General features: G+C 42.0%; 1 protein-coding gene across 2 annotated transcripts; it reads left to right on the forward strand.

The window, feature by feature from the left end:
• Nucleotides 1-10: 10 nt before the first annotated feature.
• LOC100219000 (lysosomal acid lipase/cholesteryl ester hydrolase) lies at nucleotides 11-14,778 on the forward strand. Of its 2 annotated transcripts, none has more exons than XM_032749136.3 (10): nucleotides 11-1,828; nucleotides 5,073-5,211; nucleotides 6,499-6,640; nucleotides 7,645-7,843; nucleotides 8,453-8,562; nucleotides 10,063-10,199; nucleotides 10,786-10,926; nucleotides 12,054-12,125; nucleotides 13,038-13,106; nucleotides 14,083-14,778. In XM_032749136.3, the coding sequence occupies exons 2-10, from the start codon at nucleotides 5,080-5,082 to the stop codon at nucleotides 14,314-14,316; spliced, it is 1,236 nt and encodes a 411-aa protein (XP_032605027.3). In that variant the 5' UTR covers nucleotides 11-1,828; nucleotides 5,073-5,079; the 3' UTR covers nucleotides 14,317-14,778. The 2 variants fall into 2 exon arrangements, with proteins under 2 accessions (XP_032605027.3, XP_030131908.4); XM_030276048.4 differs by having other exon boundaries at nucleotides 6,499-6,613.
• Nucleotides 14,779-15,470: the final 692 nt, after the last annotated feature.

A 15,470-nucleotide genomic window follows, 5' to 3' on the forward strand; every position in this document is an offset into this window, starting at 1 on the left:
GCTAGCCAGGACAGTGCAGCTGTTGCACTGGGGCAGTTCACTGGTGACACTGTAAGACCAAAGGACCAGTGTCTCACTCTGAGTAATGGTTCATTAGCCAAACAAATTAACCATGGCTGTTACCACTTCTGCGCCTTTCCCTTCCAAGAGAAACAACAGGCCTTTTTCATCTCCTGAGCCCACTGCTGAAGGCTGTCCTGTTTCCTTCTGTTTCACAAATGTAGCTAGAGTTTGATCCAAACAAAACAGTTCCCCTCCAGACAAGGACATTCCTTCCATCAAATACAAATTCCTAGAGACAAATACTCTTCAGAGAGTCAATTTTTCAACTAACTCACTGCTTTTAGGGAAAATGTATGAGGACATGAGGCCTGCTTTATAAGTTTTCAATCCTTTCCATGCTAAATGCAATAGCATCATACCTGAGAATAGGCAGAGCATTCCATAAAGTCACCTAGAAAGGAGTTTGCAAAAAGGAGTACAGCTATCTTACAACCTGGGACATCATAGAGGAGGCAGGGAGTTGAATTTTCTGGACAATCAGGAAAAGCAGGTTGAGCAAACAGCATTGGACACATCTTGAGGACTGTTGATCCCCCCTCGGGACATGAGAAGGGATGAGACATTATGTTGCAGAAGTCCTTCTGAGTGATCAGTTTATGGTTTGATGATAGTTATTGTCAGAGATATCAGAGAAGTCAAGTTATAATGCTTTTCACTGAGCAATTATCGAACTACCTTTCCCACTATCCCAAATAATGTTCTTTACTTTGTATGTAAAGCAGAACGGTTACTGTGCCATCACCAACATCCTGTTGTTTCACTCCTTTCCTTCCCCAGTAGTCAAAGGCATCATACTATGCAATGGTGTTCCCAAGAACACATCCTTCTTATCTGGTGCTCTTCTAAATGCTCATCAGTCCATGATGAGACTCAAGTTCTCCCTGAGAAGACACTTTTGAGTTAATTGGCTGAACAGGTTTATCCTCATGTAGGAGGATTCTACTTAGTTTATAGCTCAGCTGCGCAAGGACATGGAACAAGTCCTTCTGCCCATGGACATCGAGCCAATCTCAGTGAGGACTGAGCCCTCAGGCTGACTACAGCTAATTCAGCCATTAAGCAAAGATCTCCAGATACCATGTTTTCAGAGGTGATGAAAATGGCTTAGGATAAACAAGAACCCTTGTTTGTTCCCTCACTGGGAAAAAGGTTACATGTGTTCAAGCCTTCTTTGGCACTGGAATGTGATTAATGCAGAATAAGGTGAGTTTCATGAGTTGTGCTGCTCACTGGAAAACAGATTTAGGTCAGTCTGCAATGTTAAAGTTAACATAAACCGAATGAAAAGCAATAGCAGAGACAGTGTTCTTGAGACACTATGTTGAGAAAAGCTGGACACTTCCTCCTTTTCATCTTAAAAGGTTGCATTTGAAGCAGCCCCTCAGCTGGGCAACAATACAGATCAAGGTCTGCCAGAGCCCCAGTGAACTGCAACACCCAGGTCCCAGCTAAACATACTAACCACTAATTTATAGATAGTATCTACACTCGCCTGCTCCATGGTGCATTTTGGGGCGGTGAATTAAACTAGATCATCTTTTTCATCACAAAGATTTCCCCACTTCTGAAGTACTGCCAAATCAGCACTCAAACACCCTCTGCAATACGTGTTGCCAACTCATAGCACTCACAGCTGCTTCCCTGAAGCACTCATTTTGTTTTGACTTCCTTTTATCGGCGCAGGCTTCTGCCAGTGAATCAGTCTGCTGGTGGAGGCAGACCAGTGACCGTGGCAGAAGGCAGAAGCAAGGCAGTCAAAGCAGAGGTAAGTTACTTGTACATACATGCTCATGCTCTCTTCCTCTGTTTCCTGTCTCCATAAAGATGTGCTGCCTTTCTTTTGTGCAGTTGGTTGTAAAAGTAAGCAGTGTTTTTCTTCTTTTTCCTCTCTCATCTGTAAGTCTATTGCTATGCACTGAAGTGCTTCTCTGCTTAAACTAGAAGACAAAGAAATTTGACCTGCCCAAAAGGGAGAAAAAGAGAAGCGATTTAATTTTTTTCCTACTTGTTTTCTTCCCTCTGAGAACAAGGGAATGAATGTGCAAGTATTGCAACAACGTGTAATCTGGACCTCCTGTTCCTTGCGTATAATGCGAGTGTACGTTTTCTTAGTGAGTAAGGTAGCAAATCTTCATGCATATTTACTCACAGTTGCTCTTCTGGTTGGTGTGTGTATGCCTTACACCTTCTATGAAGTAAATTTAGACTGCTTAAGGCACAAGGATAAAAGGAAAAATTTCAGAATGGCTTGCATCTTAGCTTCACTATATCTTCAATGTACATAAAGGCATTTTCAAGGGCATTTCTCTCTCTGATATTTTTTCTATCTAAGCATATTCTTTTATGATAGTTTACCATGCTCAATAGTGACTTATGACTTCATCCCACTAGATGAAAACAGCTGTTCGTATCTCCTGTCTCTTTATTCCTGGAGTTTAAGGGAGCAGTGCCCTGCCAAGGTTGATGCTACTTGGCACCCTGCAGCTGAGTAAAAGCTGAAAACCTGGAAGTCCATAAGCCATGCCAGCTAAGCCAGATGATCACAGAGTGCATTGAGGAAAGTTTACCTTAATAGAAGGAATAATTAAGCCTCTGCATTGCCTCAACTAATTTTGGTAGTGATGTGAAAGCAAGTTGAGATATTAGCAGAACTTTTTCTTGTCAAATTGAGATTCCCAGTGCAGGGAGAGGCAGGTATGTTTTGCTTCCACTAGAACAGAGTAAAACAGCAGAAAGCAAAACAGAGTGCTGCACTGCCTGAGTATATAGTTGTGAGGCTTCCTGTTTTGACAAAAAAAAAAAAAAAGAAGTATTTGATATATAAAGGGAATTTAATGAAGTGTGGTTTTATGCCATATTTAAAATTCTGGGTGTTTCCAAATGCTGTCTCATTTTAATTGTTTGATGACTCACGAGGTCTGACTTCTTTAAATTTGTTCAGCCAAATTTAAAGGTCAAATTGAAGATCACTAGAAGTCGAAACATATCTTCCTTGTTTACCTCTCTCTCATCCTGCAAATTCTGTTCTTCTTCCCCATTATTTGATGGGGAATACTTCCTTACTTTCTCTTGGTCTTGCTATTGAACATTCCTGAGTACAAATAAATTTCACAGAGCATCATATCTCGTCATAACAGATATCTTATGCTAGAAGCAGACTCAAGAAACATGTGGGTACATGAGAACCACTGTTCATCATTAAAAATTGCATTCTCCATGTCTAATGCCTGGTTCCCAAAAGGCTTTTCTCCTGAGCCTGTTTAACTTCCTAACAAAAACTGTAAGACAGGAAGGTCTCCTATGAAATTCACTCACAAACCATATATGCTAAGTGTACTGTGAAGCTACATGGACTCTGAAATGCTGACAATCTCACTCTTGCTGGCTGCTCCTGAACATGACACCAGCTGCCTTTGCCTGCCTTCCCCCCAGCAAGGCTGAACCCTGTGGAGTTCCCTGTCCTCCCCTGACAAACAGTCCTCAGGAACTGCTGTGACCCCCATCCTGCACAGGCATGTAGCTCAGTGCTGGGCTTGGCAGATATTTAACAATTACATCGAAAGTCAGTTAAAGGATGGACAGGATGGTGGACACAAACACACCACAGTCATGGAAACGTGTCCTTCTGAGGAAGCCCAGCCTGCAAGAGCAGTGGTGTCCCCAGCCACTACTACATTCTTACAAGATGCTGTGATCAGCTGAAGCCTTACACTGCATTAAGTCCCATGGATTCTACTACTGAATATTTAGGTCTCCTGGCTGATCTTATGGACTTTATACACATGCAGAATGAATACTACTCTTCTCTTCACAGGCATTTTCTCCTCACATTAAAGCACAGCATAAAACACAAATTTGATGCACGAAGTATGATGTGGTTTTCCTGAATATGTAAGCGCAGTCCTGAGCTTCATGGACCAATCTTTTTTGTGCAGTTCTTCAGAATGAAGAAGCAAGGAGCACTGAATTTGGGAGCTCTTGCTCTCCGCACAGTTTTAATGTATAATCCCACACTCAGTAACTATCTAGGTCACAATATGTGTTCTTCTCTTTTCTAGGGGATGCTTGTGTCAAAATTATCTTATTGAAAAAAAAGTCTGGGAAGGTCAGAGAGAGCAGTGTACATGCACTCATTGATCTGGGTTCTAGAAAATAAAGACTAAAACCTGGAAGCATATCTATTTTACATGAAGTTGGCATGAACTGGTACTAGATTGACTGCACTCTGTAATTTCTATTCAGAAATGCTCATCTGGAACCATCCATCATCCCAGGAAAGGGGAAGGTCTCACTTCCCCATGACAAATACAAGATTTGCACTACAGACACTATTTCTAAGAGGTAATGGAGACAGGCCTTGGCAACACAAAGGCAGTCTCAGGATCTATTGCTCATCCTCACAGCTGCTTGCCTAGTGGCCAAAAGGTAAAGCTGACTAGGAACTGACTAATGGGGATTTTGGGGAGCCACACATGGTCACCTTGTTTGCTCCATATTCTCAGAGCAACTGATTTCAAACAGAACTTATGTTCTGGGGCGCATCACCCTATGAGAAAGCACAAACTGCCACAGAATGTGCAAACATGTTGCCCAACATCCATTAAATCTCTTCACAGAGTGCCTGAATTACTCCTGGCCCCTTCATGAGCGTCATTATCAGGTCCCACACCCCAGCACACCACTGGCAGATGCAAGAATAGCATTCAGACCCAGAGGAAGAGGGCAAGCTTAAGGAGGGCCCATCCTGAACCTCTTTCACCTCATTCCTGAGGAGACAGGAAGAAAACAGTGCTTTCTTCTCCCTTCACCTCTCCTGCTGGCAGAAGAGAGATAAAGGTAGACAAGCTGGGTGATTATCATCTCAGGTGCTCACAGGTTCTTACTCTGGCAGCCCCTGGGGAACAGTTTTTAGGGCAACCTTCAGGAGATTCTCCTCTTGGGTTTTCCTGTGGAATTCCACACTACTCTCTTCCTAGCACAAACACCCCTGCATGTGCTCTTCCACACAGCCTCAAGATGTGGTGCCTCCTCGTGCTGCTCTGCTCCCAAGGAGTTGCCTTTTCAGCAGGATTCACAGCAGCCTCCACGGCCGGTGTTGACAAAAGCCGCTGCAAGAAGAGCCGCAACCCGGAATGTTTCATGAATGTTGTAAGTTGGGTCATTTTCTTTCCTTTTCTAAAGCTTCTCTTCCAGTTGCAAACCTAACAGTCCTTGTCAGGAAAGGTAAGAAGAGCCCCTTCTTCATCTCCTGTTTTCCCAGGCTGCTGTTTCCAAAACTGCTCCCTTAGGGTCGCTCCCACCATGAGGGCCGGCTCTGAGCGTGCCAGGGACAGATGTGCCTCTTGCTCATTGCATGAGGACAGACATGTAGCACTGCAGTGGGGACTGCTGGCTGCTACCTTTGCTTCCAAGGCTAGCCAACTCCCCAGAACCTCCTGAGGGCCACTGGAGACCCACACTACATAATTTGGATCCCAGTGGCCAGACGCAGCCCTGGCCTGTGAACAGAGCACAGACTACTGCTCCAGTCCATACTAAAATGAGCAACAGACTTTGCTGCCTGCATTTGGTGTGAAGCCAAACAGGTATGTGATAAATGTGGAGCTGTGTCATGGCTCATGAGACCTGTTTGCAGTCAGCTTTCTCAACAGGTGTTGGTATTTCAAGCTACTGCATGATGGGAGGAATGCAAACCTGGCAAGAGAACAAGGAACCTTCCAGCACTAGCCTGGCAGAAACCTCGATTTTCCTATCCAAACAGTCCGGGCTGCCACAGAGGAAAACTCCTTTGCAATGGAGGCAAAGGCTGAAGTGAAGCATATGCCCTTCCATAACAAACTGTTTACTCAGAACAGAGGTGAGGGAGGTTGAACCCTTCCTCAGATTCTCTCAATGCAAACTAATCAAAGATGCCTTGCTTTGAGTCACCAAAGATTTCCTCAGAGTATATGTAGAATTAGGTGTAGGTGGTCCAATTATTTCCTTTGACAAGATCTCCACCCTTGTTTTCTTTGCCTGCATGACTTGCCTAACCACACTTTCCGAGAAGAGATTCATTATGGACCATCCCCACAGCTATTGGCATTGTCTTATACAGATATGGCTGCATATTTAATCTGTAGAAAGGTACAATCTGTCTAAGACTTGTGTAGCATGACAAACTACTTCTCAGAAGGGAGCTGGTCACTCAGCACAGTTCTGTTTTATACCATAATAGGGGAATAAATACCAGAAAACCAACATCTAAACAGGTCTGAAGAGGACTTTGCTTCATCTTTTTACAAGATCTGTAATGTTTATTCTCAGGCATGGTCTCTGTGGCCAGAGCCTTACACTACCATCACAGCACATCCCACATCTGCACTCCTCATCTTGGTTAGGCTCTAGAGCAGGACAACTGGCACATTTAACAAACTCTCCTTTGTCTTTCCACAGAGTGAAATCATCAGATATCATGGATACCCCAGTGAGGAATATGAAGTTACAACAAAAGATGGATACATTCTTGCCGTTTACAGAATTCCTGCTGGGAGGAATGACCGAAACAGAGGTGTGACAGCTACAGAACACAAGGAAGGTCTGAGAGCCAACCCTTAGATGGATTCCCCATCCTTCCCTTGTCCCCTGCAATGGCATGGTCTATACCTTTCCATCTCCACAAGAGCACCTTGTCAGAAGTGTGACTCAATCCTGAATCCATCTGAAGTCCACACATTCAGTGTCTCTGTCCTTATTTCAGACTTTCCTAATAATTTTGTTACATCCAAGGGTTGGAGGTTTTTTTCCCTCAAATGGTCTGGCAGGTAGGCTTGTAAACAGGATTTGAGGAGGTTTTGCCTTAACAACTTAAATCATATACACATAAAATAGTAGCCTGACAACAAAGCCCTTGAGGTTAGGCATATGAATAATTCCCAGGCTTCTGAAGGACAGAGATATTCTTAATAAAGGAGGGGAAAAATCAGGTTGTCAATGAAAAGCAAATGCAAGTGCAAATGCATTTCATCAGTTTCATCACATTTTCTGAATTGAATAATTTGTAGTACCCTGGGTACTGTTACTTTGATTATTAGTCCTTGTTAGTATTAAAAAATGATTTATTTGGATGCCTTTCCTTAACTGCATCTCCTTTGGAGATCATTTGGACCAGTCTGACTCTCAAAATAAGACTAGCCAAATTAGATCAGGGGCCTCTCAGCCCTGCTCAGTGGTTACTGAAGTGTGGATTTCCTTATTTGGATTAATTTTTCTTTCTTTTCCATACACTGTTGTGCCTTCAGCAGTTTTCACCTTTGGGTAGATGGTTTCAGCATAGGGGCTGTAAGCTGGCTTTCCAGTGCAAGAGGAAGAAGGACAGGCATCCTCAGTAAACTCATTATTTGCCAGACCTGTAGTAAAATGATTATGAAATGTCATTAAATGGTTCCTGCTTGCATAGCAAAAATCCTTCCGGTTTCTCAAACCAATATCTACGTATAGTTCTCACGTGAGCTTCTAAAAGAAGGAAACCTCTCACAAACTGAACTCTGCACTCCAATATTAATTGTTGTTACAATAAAAGTGTATTTTAATCTTTTTCAGGACAAAGGCCTGCAGTGTTCCTGCAACATGCTTTTCTAGGAGATGCTACTCACTGGATTTCCAACCTCCCCAACAACAGCTTGGGCTTCATCCTTGCAGATGCAGGCTATGATGTCTGGTTGGGAAACAGCAGAGGGAACACCTGGTCTTTAAAACACAAGACCCTTAAGCCCTGCCAGAAGGAGTTCTGGCAGTTCAGGTACTCAGTAGAGAGACAAAGACTCAACACAGAAACTCCAAGGGGATTAGATAGCTTCAGCCTGATGGCTTTTACCTAAACCAGCATCAGATCAGGACCTACACCAACCCAGGAGAGTAAAGAACCAAAGATGGATGCTCACTACTACCCAGAATTGGGAGCACTGGCTGGGGAAGAGATTTCAGAGACTGGGAAACTAAATGGAATGCTGAGGAAAAGGGAGACTGTACTGTGAGAGGGAGAGCAAGAACCTCATCTGGAACACTTTGAGCAGCCTTGTCTAGAAATCTGATCTCTCACAGTTGAATTCAGCCAAGAGAGAAATGTGTTTTGTAGCGCATTCAGGTGAAAGCACTGATAAAATTCAGTTCCCCAGGGGCTGCAGCTGTCAGGTGAAACTGGCACTTCATCCACACAGAGCCCATCAGGCAGCCAGGCTGCACAGCTGCACCCCTCTGCCCACTCCCCCAGCTCAAGCAAGGATGCAGACACAGTGTGCAGCCTCCTCCTTCAATGGGTCCTGCTTGGTGCAATGGGCAAATCTGACAGTCAGTAACTCACAGCGTGACAGTCAAATTGTCTGCCAGCTTTTTGTGTTTCTCCCCACAGCTTCAATGAAATGGGTAAATACGACATTCCAGCAGAGCTGAATTTCATCATGAATAAAACTGGACAGAAGGATGTTTACTATATTGGTCACTCTGAAGGGTCAACTGCAGGTAATGTCAGGAAAATTACTGGCAACCTTTTGTGTTCCTATTTGATCAGGAGGTGACTCTCCACACCAATTCTGTTGTTTTTCTTGTTTGTAGAGAGTTAGAAAATCGTAGAGATTTTTTTGTGTTGAGATTTTGAAAATATGAAAAACTTTTCTAAAATCACCTTTGGTTATCCTTAAGAAGCAAATAACTTAATAGAAGATGCAATGATAGTTCAACTTTTTTAATAATTACAGACATAACAGTAATTTACAGTGTACTTCTTGTACTGCTATAGGGTATTTTTCTCAGCAACGGGCATTTCTATTAAGTTCTTTTGTATTAAGACAGAAAATTAGAATCATAGAATATCCTGAGCTGGAAGGGACATAGAACCACTGAAATCCAGCTCCTGGCCCTGCCCAAGCCAGCCCCAATGTTCACACCATGTGCCTAAGAGCATTGTCCAAGCACTTCTGGAACTCTGGCAGAATTGGTGCTGTGACCACTGCCCTGGGGACCCTGTTCTTGTGAACAGGATGGAAAAACTAAACAGATAAAACATCCTCTTTAATTCATAATTTAAATGAATACCTTTCTTTAAATTAAATTGCTCAAAGGTAAGGAAAAATAACGTTAAAATTACTAAGTCATGACTTGGTTTCAATCTTACAATTTAAGTTGTAGTTCACGACTGGCTATAACTAGCCACATTGCTGTTTAAAAGCATAGTGTCAGAGACCAAAAATCAGGAAAGCAGAAACATTAATAGTTTAATTTCTCTTATGTCCGGCTTTTGTCATTATTCATTTCATGGCCTCTAAATGCAGCTAAATTTCTTTTTTCTTTAGTTGAAAGTTTTTGATGGTTATGGTTTATTTATAAGATCCATGAATGGGCATTGATTAGAAAGGAGCCACTGCCAGTCATTAGCGTAAACCACCCAGAAAAAAAGAGAGAGAAGTGTGGAAAAATCATATATTGTCACAAATTCTGACCTTTTCTCTTTTTGTTGCTTCTCATAAGATTATTTAAAGACCCTCACAGCAAAACAAACCAAGCATCTAGGCTTTCTTATCTACCTGGGATGCAAGAAATCACTTGAAAATACTCAAAGCTCCCAGTATTCAGCTAATTATTCTATAGTTTCATGAGAGTATAAACATGCATAGATCTTTAGAGACTTTAATTTGAAAAACTCTTTTTATATGATAGTTTCATGAACTTTAAAGGGAATTTATGATATCTTCAAAACCTGAAATGTTGCCTATAAAAACAGTTCTGGTAAAGACAATGCCCAGACATGCTTTAAACCTTAAAATTAACTTTGCCTTGCAGATAAAATTAGTTTCAGGATTTTGCTTCAACGCTTTCCTTACGTAAAACATGCAGCACAAACATGAACAAAACACAAATCTGCAAATCTACTATGATGCCTTGTTTGCTATCTGCTGTTTATGTATTTAAGTTGTCTGTGGAGGATATCTACACTAACTCAGGCTGTCTCTTCTGTGTTTGCAGGCTTCATAGCATTTTATACATACCCTGAGCTGGCTAAACGGGTGAAAGTGTTCTTTGCTCTGGGCCCAGTAACTGCATGCCCACATGCTACAAGCCCTCTCATTAAGTTATCAAATCTTCCTGGACCACTGCTCAGGGTATGTCATTTTTTCCTTCTAAGAGGTCCAATGCCTGACTAATCTTCACAGGGTTCCCTCATCCTGAGGTCCTATGTTCCCAAACAAGTGACATGCTGACACTGAGCTTGGGATGAACTCAGTGGTCTCAAAAAAACTGTTCCCAAACCCTGTGGTGAAAACAGTTAGGATATAGAGCTTGTAGCAGTAGCTCCCAATGAAGTAGGAGACTTTTGAAACTCTGTCCTGTTTTAGGATTCCTGCTGTTTAAATAAAATTTTGCTGGCCTCATGCAGGAGGAGTTAAACCAGCACTGCAATAACAGACATGACCATCTCTAGGACTTATTTAAAAATGAGTAGACATTAGGGTCAGCACACTAGAAATGGAAGGATAGCTTGCTTGAGGATTCCTGATAGTAAGATGAAGAAGGAACAATAAATGATGTGCTGTGGGGAAGAGGGTGTTTTAAGGGGTAATGCGAGGATAAGCTGCTCCAGCAGTCTTTGAATATTGTGTTATGAAGGCAAGGCTATTAGCAAAAATTTTCTGCATTAAATTCTTCTGTAACAAGAAAAAAAGGTATTGCACTTTTCCTTTCCCTCAGTTAGTGTTTGGCTGCAAAGGAGCTGCACACCAGATCGAGTTTCTGAAAGGACCCGTGACACAGCTCTGTACAACCCTGGATAAGTTTTGTGCCCATGTTCTCTGTTACATAGCTGGAGGCAGTGTAAAAAATATCAACACGGTAAGTATAGGCAGTAACACCTACTCAGAGCAAAACTAAAGGGATTTTGGCAGTTTTGTGCACTATATCCTTGTCTAGTTACTGTCCCACGTGTAAATGTACACAAGCTACAGTGTAGTTCTCAGCAGACAGAGGGAACGCCAGGATGTGGTGTACTGTCTGCAGTGGCAGCACGGTTTGGGCTAGCGATGGGTGGGACCAGCAGCTAGGCACATTCCAATGGCAGAAAGGAAGAACTGAGTTCAGACTGGAGCTGTATTGCACATGTCAGGATGTACCCCCTTTTGGGGCTAAGCCAATGAGATTTTTGTCACATGTAGATATTCTTTAAAAAGAGACAAAGAGTGATGGAGTCAGACTTCATGCCAATACAGCTGACAGTTTCCTTCCTTAGCATATAGACACTGGGGTCCTCTGAACACTGAAATAGCTAAAAGACAGGAGAAAACTTCTTCTTCCCAGTTTTCAGACTATTTGTACCAAAAAACTTGGTCCCAAAGAACTACTGTAAGGGGCATTTTCCTTGTTTTGTTGACCTTAAAACTGGGCTCAACAGCTCAATCCACAAGGTGTAGAGCTACAGAAAGCCCTTCCACCATGCTGAGGAGTGCAGCACACCTAGAGTGGGATTCACAAACACTTGTGCAGCAGACAGAGGGGACAGGAGAGACAGCAGAGTTTTCCCTCTGCTTGACAATACTTGCATGCTGTGGTGTCAATCCCCTTTACAGTGGCCAAAATATGCAGAAGCTGGTCTGTATAATGTTTATTACAGCAGTGTCTGTAACAACAGGGCCCACTTTTTTTCATCTATAATCCTTTCCAAAAGCACATATGGGAAAGCAGTTAGACTCAAAGGTTCAATGCAAAATCAATTGCAGCTTTTGAGTTGCAGAGCTAAACCATGAAGGATATTTCCTGCTTTGCTTGAGTCACTAACGTGGTTCTCAGAGCGAGATAACACAGCTGAAGAAGAACCCAGGCAGATGGAACTGGGACATCTCCCTAACCAAACTATAAAAAATATTTTGTAAGGTGACTTCTTTAATAGAAACTCACTTTCTTACAGTTTTATTCTGTCACAGCGCTGGATCTCTGTCTCTATAAAATTTCTGCTTTCTCTCCAGAGTCGAGTGGATATGTACGTAGGACATTCCCCAGCTGGAACATCGGCACACAACATTTTTCATTGGCGACAGGTATAATTGTGCACTGACATGTAAACAATCTCCTACTACTGCTTTTTATGCAAGTGACAGCCTACAGGGAAATCCAGAGGCTTTGGATTTGGGAAACTGGCCATCATGCCTTCTCACCTACTGCCATGAGCACCTGCACATTTAATATGGTCTAGAATATGGATGTGCTCCTGAAGACAAAGATTCCCAACAGTCAGTCCCACAGGATACAGCTAGGCAGGAAATGGACACAAACCATGAACACCTAGTGACTCTATGGTCTATTTTGCCATCCTCTAACAAAATCAAGTGGATGCAAAGCAAACACAGATAGAGGAAGACAGAACAGCAAAGACAATGCACCAGACAGGTTTTTAATGCATACTCAACTACTTAAATCCTGGAAGCAAATGTTTTCTAAACTGACAAACGCTGGGTTTCTCTCACCCTTTATCACATACCACTCACAAGTAAAATTACTGGTCATATTTATGCAAAAAATTAAATTACCAAAACAAACAAATAACTCCAGGTATTCACTCACCAGTCCTGCAAGGCATATTACACAAAACTTGTAATAGCCTTGGCACATTATAGACATTCAGGTTCTCTTTCCATGTGACAGCTGGACCCAACTCTGCATGACAAACTGTGACCTCAACTTTAGTTATCTAAGGTTGTAAAACACAATTTTAAGTAACAAAACATATTGAGGGTGGATCTGGACAGAAAGTTAGCAAGAGAAAAGGCAAGGATGCCACTTACCCTGTGATCTATCCTCAGCACCCTGGAAGCCTGCAACCAGAGGAAGGTGTGGGAGTAACACAGTCCTCTTCCTGAGCCTTGACTTAATTCACAGGCAGGAATATACCTGCTGCACTCTACTCCTTCATCTCTCATATCTTTTATTTTGTCTGTTCTGTCTTTTAACAGCTAGCACATACAGACCGGTTTCAAGCTTATGACTATGGCTCTAAGGAAAACATGAAGAAATACAACCAGGTAAGGCAAAATGGGCTCCCTCAGAACTTACCCTTGAGCCTTGGTAAAACTAGTATAGAAAAATTCAAATTTTAGCACCTGTGAGTACTAACAAAGGGGAGAGATAATCTTTCAGCTGCATCACACACAAGTATAAAATTCTATTCACAAACAAGGCAGAGATAGACCCTTACAGACAATTAACAGAAGTTCATTTTGTCTCCCCTACTGATGCTGGGATGTGCTCAATGACATGTCAACTTACATGTCATTCCAAAAATGAATAAGAACCACACCCAAGTCCTAGGACTGAGTGAGTACAGAGCTCTTTACTTGCCCAAAAATCCTCAAACCCTGCCTTTTGTTTAAGAGAGGAGATGGATCTCACAGCTAAAGTGACCTCTCCAGTGGACTGGCAACCATTTCACTTTTAATAAGCACATTTGACTTGAAGTACCTCATGCTGTACCAAAATGCTGTTTTTCACAAACAGAAAGGCTCCAGAGCTACAATCAGTCACTTCTATCTTGCACACTCATAAATTTTCTAGGGTGAAATCATAAATGACCAAATTATTTCCTTTCTACTTCAGTTCCAAGCATGAAAACTAAGATCCAAAGCTGCACTCCATGCACCCCAAAAAAACTTATAGATCACCTCACCCTGAATACACACAAGAAAAATCTCCTCAGTCCTTGACTGATGAATACTGCCAGTGGTCTTTCCATTCCCACAACTCTGAAGAGCTCAAGCCAGGACCAAACTGCAAGACAATCCTCAGCCACGCTTTATAGAAAGAACAGGAATAGGGTGGGTCATTCCATAGGCAGGGAATGGGGTTAGGGCAATGAGCAATAAGAGGGTGGCCTTCATCCTTATGGTTTTACTGGAGGCAGTGCAGAAACAAAAGACAAAGAGAGATGCTTGCACAGAAACCTTTCTCTAAGCACAACTTTGATACAGCAGCATTCACCCAGGTCTCCTCCCTGTCTTACAGACTACTCCTCCTGAGTACAAGATAGAGGAGATAAAGACACCAATTGCTGTTTGGAGTGGTGGACAGGACACATTTGCAGACCCAACAGACATGGCAAGGCTGCTTTCTCGGATTACTAATCTTATTTACCATGAGAATTTTCCTGCATGGGGACATCTTGATTTCATCTGGGGCCTTGATGCAACTGAAAACATGTATCTGAAAATCATTGAATTATTAAGAAAATATTTTTGAAACCATGAGCAGACTATTGATTATAAAAACCTCCAAAATGTCTATCTCGCAAAAAGGGTGGCAAGAGGTAAACACAAAAGCACACAAAATGGATACTTCTATGGGTATATATTTGTTCTTATTTATTTCTTATTTTCCTCATAATTTGAGTTTTTCCATGGTGTTCCTGTGACTGCTGTCTTCCTGAGAAGTCTGAGGTATATAAGAATGAAAGATGAAAACATTAATATATTTGAGTACATACTGCAGGGATCACTGAATTTCAAAAGTTTTTATTTCTACAAGACTAATTTTCCTAGGCCTAAATTCTGTTCTTTTAAGATAGATTTTATTTACACAATTGAGGCATTCTCATTCCCAATTTTTGTCTTCCTATGGAGACCCAAAAGTGTGATTTTATCATTTCTCTGTTTAAACGAACAATTTTGTTTAAATTAAATTATTGATCCCCTTGACAGAAAACCTGTCTTTTTTGTTTTTCCTCCTCAAATTACCCCTTAATGTCACTGCAACCAAGAGATCTTCAAGCACAAAAAACTGAGCAGATAATAGATGAGTACAAAATATCAAGGAATCCACCCTTAAAAAAAAATCATTGAAGTATTTCTCTGTCCCCCATGCCTACAAATCACCCAAATGTTTGTTCACACACCCTGAACCCCTCATAGTTTCAAAGACCACAGATGGCAGCTGTGGAATAAGGAGATGTAGACCCATCCAGTAAGGTGCACTCCAGGCAATACAGCTTCCACCCTATGAATTATTCTTCACACTGGTAATGAAGCTGTTGCAAGAACTCTCAGCTGTCAGCATTCACTTTTACACATCTCTGTGTCTGGGCCATTCTTCATTCAAGCAGTTCTCAAAACATGGCAAAGCAGTTGGATGTTTTCCCCTTCTGGCCATCATCCCTGAGAGATGTCTTCATAATCCATGCCCATCTCTTTTTACCCACAAGCTGATCTGGAGTCTGTCCCCAGAGTGCACACAAAATGTTCATTATTACAGGCTCCAACAAGGAGCTTTATTTCATGGGGTGTTTCTGGCTGCAGCCTCAAGCTCATCTTGTCCAGCCAAGACCCTTTGTAGTTGGAGTTGACATCCAATACAATAATGGCGCTGAAAAATACATCTGTCTTTGCAACCCAGGAAAA

This window comes from Taeniopygia guttata, chromosome 6, assembly GCF_048771995.1.
Source record: "Taeniopygia guttata chromosome 6, bTaeGut7.mat, whole genome shotgun sequence".
Taxonomy (NCBI): domain Eukaryota; kingdom Metazoa; phylum Chordata; class Aves; order Passeriformes; family Estrildidae; genus Taeniopygia; species Taeniopygia guttata.